The 11,963-nt window shown below is 42.0% G+C and overlaps 1 protein-coding gene across 1 annotated transcript; it reads left to right on the plus strand.

The window, feature by feature from the left end:
* The first annotated feature begins 1,373 nt into the window (after positions 1-1,373).
* On the plus strand, positions 1,374-8,928 carry LOC139324336 (vomeronasal type-2 receptor 26-like). The gene is made up of 5 exons (XM_070954058.1): positions 1,374-1,538; positions 2,380-3,243; positions 5,479-5,706; positions 6,275-6,401; positions 8,027-8,928. The coding sequence occupies exons 1-5, from the start codon at positions 1,374-1,376 to the stop codon at positions 8,926-8,928; spliced, it is 2,286 nt and encodes a 761-aa protein (XP_070810159.1).
* The last annotated feature ends 3,035 nt before the right edge of the window (positions 8,929-11,963 follow it).

Below are 11,963 nucleotides of genomic sequence, written 5' to 3' on the forward strand. Positions count from 1 at the left end.
ACTGTTAGAACAATTAGAACTATCAATCAGTAGAATCACTTGCTTTCAAAAGTTGTGGGTGATCCAACACTGCAAGTTTTTAACAAAAATCTGGACAGCCGCTTGTTGTATAGGGTATCCTACTTGAGCGTGGGGTTGGACTAGAAGACTTCCAATGTCCCCTCCAATTCTGTTATTGTGTTATTTTCATCAGTTTCCTGAATTTCTTCTCTAGCAGAACATTTTTCTCTATCCTTTCCCTTTAACATGCTTGTGAAGAAGGCCCAGAAGAGGCTGTACTTCGTGAGAATGCTCAGGAAGATAAATCTATCTCAGCATCTACTTCTGTCCTACTACCGCAGCATCATTGAAAGTGTCCTGACATACGGCATTCTTGCATGGTATGGGAGCAGCTCTGTAGTGGACAAAAAAGCTCTACAGAGAACCATTAAAACTGCCCAGAATATCTTCGGATTCCAGCTACCAGCCCTGGATGACATCTTTGAATCTTGCTGTTTGAGAAAGTCTCATAACATTCTCAGAGACTCTTCCCATCCTGCTTACAATCTTTTTGGACTGTTGCCTTCTGGCAGAAGATATGGAACAATTCAAACTCAGACCACACACATTTTCTGAATAGTTTTTATCCCAGAGCTATAATTGCACTCAACAATGAACTAAAGGGCCACCATCAATGAGCAGTTGGACAGCATTTCTTGGTCTGTTGTGTGGATGTTTGGGTGGTTTAGGGATGAGGAATTGTGGAGGGTGGGAGTGTGTTTGGGGATTGTTATGTGTATTGGACCTGGTCTTTGGGTGTTAAATGAATTTCGTTGTATGGGTATACTGTGTATACACATACAGTGACAATAAATAATAATAATAATAATAATAATAATAATAATAATAATAATAATAATAATAATAATAATAATAATAATAATTATTATTGTTGTTGTTGTTGTTGTTGTTGTTATTATTATTATTATTATTATTATTATTATTATTATTATTATTATAGATGTTTCTTCATTCCTCATTTTCTTATCCATCCACTGTAGTTTCCTTTCATTTGGCACCCATTGATCCAGAATGCTGAGTCCCAGAATCATTTTCCTTTAGTTCAGTTCAGTAGAGATGGCAATAGCTTTGAAATGGCTGTTCTTCCTTTGTCCTTGAATATTGACCGAAGCACCTCCATAAGATTACAGGAAAATGGCAAGAATTAGAAATGTTTAATGAGACGTATAAATTATCCTGTTTTCAGTGTGATAACAAAATTCTACCAGCATATCCTTGTCTTGGTATTTGCTGTGAAGGAGATCAATGAGAATCCAAAAATCTTGTCCAACGTCACTCTTGGCTTCCATATCCATGACAGCTACTACAATGCAATGATGACCTATCGGACCACTCTAGACCTCCTCTACAAGTCACAGAAATTCATCCCCAACTACAAGTGTGACACCAGGAAAAATCTCATTTCTGTCATTGGGGGACTCAGCTCTGAAACCTCATCCTATATTGCAGACCTTATACAGTTTTACAAGATTCCACAGGTAGCCCGCTTCTTCCTTTCCTTTAATTGCAAGTGTTAATCTATTCATTTCTGCACATTCTAATATTATAGTATATGGGAGTTATTTTATCAATGGTTAGAGAATAAATATGAAAACTAAAAATAAAAAACATAGGAATGAAATATCAAAAATGTATTACAAAGTCAAATAAGCTAAGAAGAGAAATGTTACAATAGTAGATATGTTATATATTAGTATTAATTCAAAAATAGATAAATAATGAACATGGTTCATTTTTAATGGTTAAACCAATGTTAATGGCTATTGCACAAAAAATTTGTACCCAGATGACACACTGTTTAATGAAAGATGAAATCCACAGGTAGGATCTTTGAGAACAGAGGCATGAAAATTCCCTCCTCCTTCCTTTTTTCCATATGAAGGTGATGGAAAAAAAAAAGATTATATTCTGAACAATGCCCACATAGCTCACAATGCAGGGGTGAAATCCAGCAGGTTCTGGAGAACCGGTAGCAGAGATTTTGAGCAGTTCGGAGAACCGGCAGTGGAAATTTTGAGTAGTTCAGAGAACTGGTAAATACCATCTTTGGCTGGCCCCAAAGTGGGCTGGGAATGGGGATTTTGCAGTATCCTTCCCCTGCCATGCCCACCAAGTCATGCCTACCAAGCCACATCACTACCACCAAGTCAGTAGTAGTTTACTACAGAACCGGTAGTAAAAAAATTTGGATTTCACCACTGCCACAATGTGACCAAATTTGTCAAGAAATATACTTTTCCGAATAGAAAAAGAGAAATTGATGATGATGGTGATGATGATGATGATGATAGTACATAATAGGTATTTATTTTCTTTTAGCTCACATATGGGTCATTTGCCCCAAAGGATATTCATAGTACTGAAATTCCCATCTATTACTCCATGGTTCCGAATGAGTCTTCACAATACATTGGGATTATCCGACTGCTTCAACATTTTGGGTGGAGATGGGTTGGGCTCTTTGCTATTGATAATAGACACGGAGAATATTTTCTGGAGACCATGGAATCTCTCTTTTCCCAGCATGGAATCTGCTCTGCTTGTACACAAAGAATTCCCTATTTAACCCACTGGGACAATTTATCTGAAATGTATCTTATAGGGGAAAATATTTACAAGCACATAGCTGATGAGAAGATCAATACCTTTATCGTCTGTGGCGAAACGTTGACAATTGCATGGATCATTAATACTGTATTCATGTTTCATCCTAGACACGAGCAGAGTTCCTTGGGAAAAGTATGGATCATGACTGCCCAGATTGTCTATTTGTTAACGGGCATGCAAACAAGGAGTTTGCCTGCCCAGTGTTTGGATGGTGCCATTTTTTTTACAATTCACTCCAAAGACATTCCAGGGTTCAAGGAATTCCTGAAGTTCATAAAACCTCCTTGGATTCAAGAAGATAGATTTTTTCCACTTTTCTGGGAACAAGTATTTGATTGTTCATTGCCAACTCATACTTTGACCCTTCTGGACAGTGAAATTTGTACTGGAAAGGAGAGGATGAAGGACATTCCTAGAGCTCTTTTTGAGCTGGAAATGTCCGGGCACAGCTATAGTATCTATAATGCAGTCTATGTATTGGCTCAAGCTTTACATACTATTTCCATACTTCGATCTAACCACAGGCATCTTTTGAGGCATAAATTATCAGCACATCAAGATTCACAACCATGGCAGGTGATTTGTGTGCTACAAATACTTTGCACTAGGTCATAGTAAAGTTAGGGTGCACGATTCAACAGGGAAGAAGCAGATATTAATGTCCATTGATTGTATTTATCTTTATTTGCATCTTTGTACTGATAGAAATGATGTTTGTAGAAGTAGAGCTGGTTTGATGGACTACAGTGAATAGTCAGATTCCCAGGAAGAAGGGAACACATTCGAGAAAGTTGAGGGAGATAAGAGACACACAGCCCGGATATTTAAAAAAAAGATAGAAAGGAATTAGAATAGCCATACTTTGAATCTCTCGGGTTATATCTGTTAGGATAAGAATAGTAAGGGTTTAGAAATCAGGAAAGATTCTGTCTATTGAGTGTAAGCAAATAAAAAACTGAATTCAGCTGAATTTTTCTATGTCGTTGTTCGGTTTAAGTTCACAGTAATAGATTTTCCATTTTATTCCTTGGACATCTTCAGGATGCAAGGATTGAAACTTGAATGAACCAAGACAGTGAACCCCAACCTTTCTGGCTCCATGGATTGGCAGTGGGTGCAGCGGTCGCAGTGGCAGAAGGGGAGATAGTTTTGTGTGCACAACCTGTGCACACAATCCTGTGCATGTGCAGATGAAGTTTTGTGTGCTTGCCCACCGCTTGCCCAGCCCAGTTCCCAACAGGTTGTGGACTAATACACAGACCAGGGCTTGGAGACCCCTGAACACATCTTCTGGTTTTCAAAGCTCTATATCCGTGATTGTGAACGGTGGGCATGTGAGCTCAGCTCCAGGCACACATGAGCATGCCAGCCAACTGATTTTTGGGCCATCTGGGCCCATCAGAAGTAGGGAAACAGGCTGTTTCCTGCCTCTGGAGGGCTTCGGGGTGTGTGGGGAGGGCCTGTTTTTCTCTCTCCCCAGGCTTCAGAGCCTTTCTAGGAATCTGGGGAGGGCAAAAACGGCCTTCCCCAACCCCCTGGATGCCATCCGGAGGCTGGAAATGGCCTGTTTGGCCCCAGAAGTTGGCAAATGGGCCATTTTTGTCCTCTGGAAGGCCTCCATGGGGGAGGGAGGCTATTTTCGCCCTCCGTAGTCTCCTAGAAAGGCTCTGGAGCCTGGAGACAGCAAAAAACAGGCCTTCCGGTCTCACCAGAAGTTGGCAAATGGGACATTTCTGGCCTCCGGATGGCCTCTGGAGTGTGGAGAAGGCCATTTTTGCCGTCCCCAGACTCTTAGAAAGGCTCTGGAGCTTGGAGAGAGAGAAAAACGGGCCTACTGGGCCATCACGTGCCAGGAACGTGGGCAGCGTGGGGAGGTCGCATGCACATGCAAGGGGCAGGGCGCATAGTACTATAGATGTGGGCACAGGTGCACGTGATACCCCCCCCCACGCTCCCCCCCCACTCCTGGCATGCAATGGCAAAAAGGTTAGCCATCACTGCCCTATATCTATTCAGAAATTTCACCTATTGATGAAGATAGTAAATGAATGCTCCTTAGCTGTTGTTCAGTCCTTAACACATCCTTACCAGCCTTATATCTATGAGAATAACATGAAATTAAAAATAGATGGGAAGTGAGGAGCAGGTTTGAAAATTGTTTCTCCAGTTTTTTATATGCCTCTTCCTGGGACTGGGATCAAGGGGTTGTACTAGCCTAGAATCCATTTTACCTTTTATTTGACTATTCCTTAAATTGAAGTATTGAAACCTTCTTACTATGCTACCCTGTCAGGCTTCCGATGGATACCCTAATTAAACCATGAGTCTTGAGCCGAGCTTCAAAAGAAATCCAGTCATTTTTTAGGAGCTTAATGCCAGCACATTCCAAGTGAGGCCAACTCTGACCCCATGTAATTTATGACCCAATCTTGACCCTGTTTACCCCCTTCCCCCAGGGTATGTCATCAGTCACATTCACCAGTGGAACAATTTTGTGGGTTGTAGAGATCACTCCTTTCCGGCCGCTGTAGATAACCCTGGGAGACAGCCTTGAGAGAGATATGTCTGGAATGTGTTTTTGGCAGCTGTGCTGCTTTGCCAGTTTCCCATCCCCCTTACCTATGGCAACTCGAGAGCAGGCAAGGGATGTTTTGCGAGTTGACAGTACCCCCTATGTTGAGGGCAGTAAACAGTTTCTCAACATGTTGGACAAATAGATTGTCTATGTTTTCAGAGTTTCTCCCTCAAATGTATAGTACTTCTATGACAAAATTACTTTATTTTCCTATTTTATTCATCCCAATAATCTAGCTCCATCGATTTCTGAAAGGCATGAAATTCAATAATTCTCTTGGAGAGACCTTGACTTTTTATGATCAAAAGAAGATGGAGGGTGGATTTGATATTATAAATATAGCTGTCTTTCCCAATTCCACTTACCAGACAGTAAAGGTTGGAAGAGTGAACCCTAATGCTCTCAAAGGAAAGGAATTAGACATAAATGAGGACACAATAGTTTGGCACAGATCGTTTAACCAGGTATGGATGCAAGGAATTGTATGGCCATTGTAAGATGGGTTTATTTGGTTGGGATATTTAATGTTTTTCTTTCAGACAACTTATAAAAATCAAGAAGAACATTCTTTCAACTTTTACTGTTAAAAACTAAGACAAATATATTTTTTGCACATTACTTATTATACTTTCCTTAAAAATTGAAAAAAAAATGTGAAAGAAAAACACATGTATTTAAGTGACTACATTACCATGTTTGAGTGAAGATACATCAGTGCTTTGATTTAAAGGGAATTTGATTGACTCAATTTTTCTCACTCAATGAATTAAATTAATGAAATATCCCATATTGAAATCCTGATAATTGAAAAACCCGGAAATCCAGATCAGATATGCTCACAAATTCAAATTAAATTTCCAATTAAAATGAACCCAACTGTATTTTCAAATAAATTGATTTTTGATCCTTTTGTTAATCCTTTGGTTAGTATATTCCTTTTAATATAATAGAGCATTTTATTTACAGTGTAATAACTATTTTTTCTTCAAAATAATACATCTTCATCTTCCAACATTTAATATTGATAATTAGGTCCTTCCCGTTTCTCTGTGCAATGACTATTGTCACCTTGGTTATCAGAAGAGGAAGAATGAAGGGAAAAAATTCTGCTGCTATGATTGTGTTCCATGTCCAGAGGGGAAAATCTCCAAAGAGATGGGTAATTTGACAAAGTACTCTGATTTTTTTTGTTATAGAGATGAAGTTGAAATTTCAGACAGACTTCCACAGAAATCACTTAATACCTTCAGCTAATCTGTTTTTTGTTCAGGTTGTGCATTCATGTCATTTTACAGTGGTTCCTCAGTACTCAACATTAATTTGTTCAAGATATAATGAGAACCAAAAATGAAGGTCTAGGACCGTGATGGCGAACCTATGGCACACATGCCACAGGTGGCACATGGAGCCATATCAGTGGGCACATGAGTGTTGCCCTAGCTCAGCTCCAGTGCACATGTGCGTGCCGGCCAGCTGATTCTCAGGCCTTCTGGTCCAACTGGAAGTCAGGAAATGAGCTGTTTCCAGCCTCCAGAGGGCCTCCAGGGGTGGTGGGGAAGGCTGTTTTCACCCTCCCCAGGCTCCTAGAAAGCCTCTGGAGCCTGGGGAGGGTGAAAAATGGGCCTTCCAGTCCCACCGGAAGTTGGGAAATGGGCCGTTTCCAGTCTCCAGAAGGCTTCCGGCAGGGTGGGGAAGGCCATTTTCACTCTCCCCAGGCTCCAAGAAAGCCTCTGGAGCCTGGGGAGGGTGAAAAATGGGCAGGCCCACTGTGCCATCGCATGCGAAAAGCAGGGGGGAGCATGGGGGGGGTTGCATGCACATGCGCAGGAGGGTGGGCACATTGAATTATGGATGTGGGCATGCGTGCCTGTGACCCCCCACGCTCTCCCCGCTTTTGGCACGTGACGGCAAAAAAGTTAGCCATCGCTGGTCTAGGACAACTCGGCACAGCCATCTCAGTGCAGCCAACTCACAGTGGGACATTTTGCCTTGGCCAATTTGCTACAGGACAAGCCACTGCAGGACAAGAGTTGCATTTATAGCAAAGAAATGGTGGAATTGAATCATTAAAGAAAGGATGCCAAAGGAGGGACAAAATGAAATGTGAATGACCAAAATTAAATTATTTTAAAAATTATTTTAAATACTTACATTGAATTGCTGAATTGTCCCGTGGTGAGTTGTGACACAGTGAGTATGCCATGGCAAGTTGTTGCACCATGAATTTGCCATGGTGAGTTGGCCGCGCTCAGTTGATCATGGCAAGTTGGGTGAGTTGGCCGCCTCAAGTTGTCCCATTCTACAAAAACAATGAGTACCAAACAATTTTTCCCCACAATGAATAATATAGTGAGTCACAATGAAGACAAAACTGACTAGTTCCAGCTTGTGTGTTGAGTACTGAACATACAATGAATACCGGGAAAAACTTTTCCTGTCAAGATGCCAAATTCAAAGAGTTTCAAAGCAGTTGAGTACCAAAGTATCACTGTATTTGGAAGTGGAATGAGACAATGAAGAAGTTCATTGAAAATTATATGATTCTAAGCATGGCATTAATTCTTTGTCTCATGAATCTAAATTGGCATCTTTTTTTTTCTTTTTAGACATTCTGACTTACTTTCAGTGCTCTGAAAATCAACACACACATCATTACAAAGTTGGATGCATTATGAAAAAATTATTTGCTTGTCTTATAAAGAATCTTTAGGACTCAGTTTAATCACTGTTGCTATTTTATTTTTCCTGATTACAACACATGTCTTTTTCTTCTTTCAATTTCAGATATGGTAGCTTGTGTCCAATGTCCAGAAGATCAGTATCCAAATCAAGGAAAAAATGGATGTCGCCTGAAAAGGATAAACTTTCTGTCTTATGAAGAACCTTTAGGGTATAGTTTAGCTTGTCTTGCTGCTGTGTTTTCCCTAAATACAATATGGGTGCTGGGAACTTTTATGAAGCACAAAGACAGTCCGATTGTCAAAGCCAATAACCGGGATCTGACCTATATTCTCCTCGTCTCCCTTCTGTTCTGCTTCCTCTGCCCTTTGCTCTTTATTGGACAACCTGGGAGAGTCACCTGTCTCCTCAGACAGTCTGCATTTGGCCTCACCTTCTCATTGTCCATCTCTTGTGTGTTGGCCAAAACCATCCTTGTTTCTCTTGCCTTCAAGGCCACCAAGCCAGGATCTCGGATAAGGTCATGGGTGGGGAAAAGACTGGCTGTTTCTATTGTCCTTTTCTGTTCTCTACTCCAAGCAAGCATCTGTATTGTTTGGTTATCCACCTCTCCCCCATTCCCAGAATTAGACATGCATTCAACAACTGAAGAAATGGTCCTACAATGCAACGAGGGGTCAGTTGTTATGTTTTATTGTATCCTGAGCTATATGGCCCTCCTTTCATTTGCCAGCTTCATTGTGGCTTTCCAGGCTCGTAAACTGCCCGACAGCTTTAATGAAGCCAAGTTCATCACCTTCAGCATGTTGGCTTTCTGCAGTGTGTGGGTCTCCTTTGTGCCAACCTACCTGAGCACCAGGGGAAAAGCCATGGTGGCTGTGGAGATCTTCTCCATTTTGTCCTCCAGTGCTGGGCTCCTAGGTTGCATCTTTTTCCCCAAGTGTTACATTATTGTATTTAGGTATGATTTAAATAACAGGGAGCAACTGATAAGAAGATGTGTTTAAATGCTTTTTCTTTTCTTTTCTTTTCTTTTTGTTATGTTTTTAAGTTGAGAGGAGAAACATCAAAATTCAACTATATGTTTAAGTTATTCCGATAGGTGTAGTTTTACCATTCTGATTTACTTGGAAATCTGGATTTATGGGAAATCCTGTTCTCTGTTCCAACAACTTCCAAGGGAGGCTCACAGAACTTAGTGGGGGAATATGTTTTGAGGAAAGCCAGAGACCAGCTAGTCTCAAGTCAATCAATGAAAGTTTTCTAAGCATCCATATAAATTGTCTGAAATGACACAATTGCATTTAAAGAAGTATCAAATTTAAATGTAAGTACAGAGGTAAGGGACGTGGTAGCTCAGTGGCTAAGACGCTGAGCTTGTCGATCGAAAGGTCAGCAATTCAGCTGTTCGAATCCCTAGTACTGCATAACGGGGTGAGTTCCCGTTACTTGTTCCAGCTTCTGCCAACCTAGCAATTCGAAATCACATAAAAAATGCAAGTAGGAAAATAGGGACCACCTTTGATGGGAAGGTAACAGTGCTCCATGCACTCTTGGCGTTTAGTCATGCTGGCCACATGACCACAGAGATGTCTTTGGACAGCGTTGGATCTTCAGCTTTGAAACAAAGATGAGCACTGCCCCCTGGAGTTGGGAACAACTAGCCATAGCTAGTTGTTTCCCTTGTTGCATCTGAACCATTGTCACGCTCCTGAAACTCTGCCACTTTTATTCTGAGGTACCTTGCAACTGAGTGTCTGTGTGTGTCTGTGTCTGAGATATGTGGTGTGTGTGTGTGTGTGTGTGTGTGTGTGTGTGTGTGTGTGTGTGGTCTGAGACAGGACAGATGGCAAGATCAAATCAAACCAAATATGCAAAAGACTCTCCAAAATTTCAAGAGTTTTCAAAGGCCAATAAAACAGAAGGCCGTTCTACAGTTTTGGCTCTGCAATTTTCTCTCCTTGCTTCAGCTCTCCAAACCTGCTTAAAACAAGGGATGGTCAACAATCTCTCTCTGTGATATAATTGGTTGAGCCAAGATTGTCCATATCTATCTGGAAGCCATTTCATGGAGAGCATTACAGGTGCCTAAAATTGTGCCTAAAATTGGTTGTGGAAATCAGTTAGTGATCCATGCAAAACTTGTATTATGTTGTCAGGAATACAGGTTGTACATTTTGAACTCACTGCAGTTTTGAAGCCCCAACTAGAACTGAGTTGATATGTTTTGAACAATCGTTCATTTGAGTGAGTGAAATTTCCATGCAATATTAGCCACTGTTGGATGTATCTTCCATGAATTTGTCAAACGCCTGTTAAAGTCATCCCAACTGACAATCATCTTTACATTTTGTGCTGGTGAAAGTATACAATAACTGTCCTGTGGCTTGGATAGATGTAGGAAAGGATAACTATTGTGTTATTGTTATAGAGCCGAGATGCCACAGTGGTTAGAGTGCTGTACTGCAGCTACTTCAGATGACTGCTAGTTCAGCAGATCAGCAGATCAAATCTCATCGGCTCAAGGTTGACTCAGCCTTCCATCCTTCCGAGGTGGGTAAAATGAGGACCCAGATTGTTGTGGGCAATATGCTATTTAGTATACTGTCGATTGTTGTAAGCTGCCCAGAGTCCTTGGAGAGTGGGCGGCATAGAAATATAACAAATAAATAAATAAATAAATAAATTTCATTAATTTATGGTCATAATTCTACTCGGAGCACTTTCAAAGCAAACCACTGTTTGTGAACTCCATGTAAGTTTTTTCAGATGAATGGGAAAGTTGGGAGATAGATGGGGAGATAGAGATTTTAAAAAATTAGTCGATAAGTGAGTCGGTGTGAACATTCCTCATTTATTTATATTTATTTTATTTATTAGATTTCTATACCGCCCTACTCCCGAAGGACTCAGGGCGGTGCACAGCCAAACAATAAAAACACATACAATACAAAATTTAAAAAATAGAATAAAATCAAATTAAATAATTTTGGCCCTGACAAATTTAAAACCCCAAACTTTTAAAACCAATTTAAAATTGAATATATAAATACTAAAAGATATTTAAAATTTTAAAAATCTTTTATAAAAGAGGGGGAAAATTAGGCCAGGCCGGCCTGGTGAAATAGTAAGGTCTTTAAGGCGCAGCGGAAGGTGCGCAGATCCGGGATCCTCCGTATCTCTGCGGGGAGCTCGTTCCAGATAGTAGGTGCCCCCACAGAGAAGGCTCTCCCCCTGGGGGCCGCCAGTCGGCATTGTTTGGCTGACGGCACCCGGAGGAGCCCCTCTCTATGGGAGCGTACCGGCCGGTGGGAGGCTATTGGTGGTAGTAGGCGGTCCCGCAAGTACCCGGGTCCTAAGCCATGGAGCGCTTTAAAGGTGGTAACCAAAACCTTGAAGCGCACCCGGAAGACCACCGGGAGCCAGTGCAGCTCGCGCAGGAGAGGTGTTACATGGGAACGCCATGTCGCTCCCATTACCACCCGCGCGGCCGCACTCTGCGCCAGTTGGAGCCTCCGGGTGCTCCTCAAGGGGAGCCCCATGTAGAGAGCATTGCAATAGTCCAGGCGGGAGGTGACAAGGGCATGAGTGACCGTGCGTAAAGAGTCCCGATCCAGAAAGGGACGCAACTGGCGAATCAGGCGAACCTGATGAAAAATCCTCCCGGTCACGGCCGTCAAGTGCTCTTCTAAAGACAGCCGTGAATCCAGGAGGACGCCCAAGTTGCGAGCCCTCTCCGTGGGGGCCAATGATTCGCCCCCAATAGTCAGTGATGGCGTCAACTGACTATATCGGGACGTCGGAAACCACAGCCACTCAGTCTTGGATGGGTTGAGCCTGAGCCTGTTCCTCCCCATCCAGATCCGTACGGCCTCCAGGCACCGGGACATCACTTCAAGGGCATTGTTGGGGTGATCCGGGGTGGAGATGTACAGCTGAGTGTCGTCAGCGTACTGATGGTACTCCACCCCGAAACCATGGATGATCTCGCCCAGCGGCTTCACATAAATGTTGAACAGGAGAGGCGAGAGGACCGACCCTT

Source organism: Pituophis catenifer, unplaced genomic scaffold, assembly GCF_029215685.1.
Source record: "Pituophis catenifer annectens isolate HBS135680 unplaced genomic scaffold, rPitCat1.0.hap2 SCAF_15, whole genome shotgun sequence".
NCBI lineage: Eukaryota > Metazoa > Chordata > Lepidosauria > Squamata > Colubridae > Pituophis > Pituophis catenifer.

Excerpts from the sequence above, each read along its gene's own strand:
- LOC139324336 (XM_070954058.1), top strand. The coding sequence starts at position 1,374 with ATGATGACCTATCGGACCACTCTAGACCTCCTCTACAAGTCACAGAAA. Across the intron at positions 3,244-5,478 it reads AAGATTCACAACCATGGCAG|CTCCATCGATTTCTGAAAGG; the intron begins GTGATTTGTGTG and ends CCAATAATCTAG. Across the intron at positions 5,707-6,274 it reads GGCACAGATCGTTTAACCAG|GTCCTTCCCGTTTCTCTGTG; the intron begins GTATGGATGCAA and ends ATTGATAATTAG.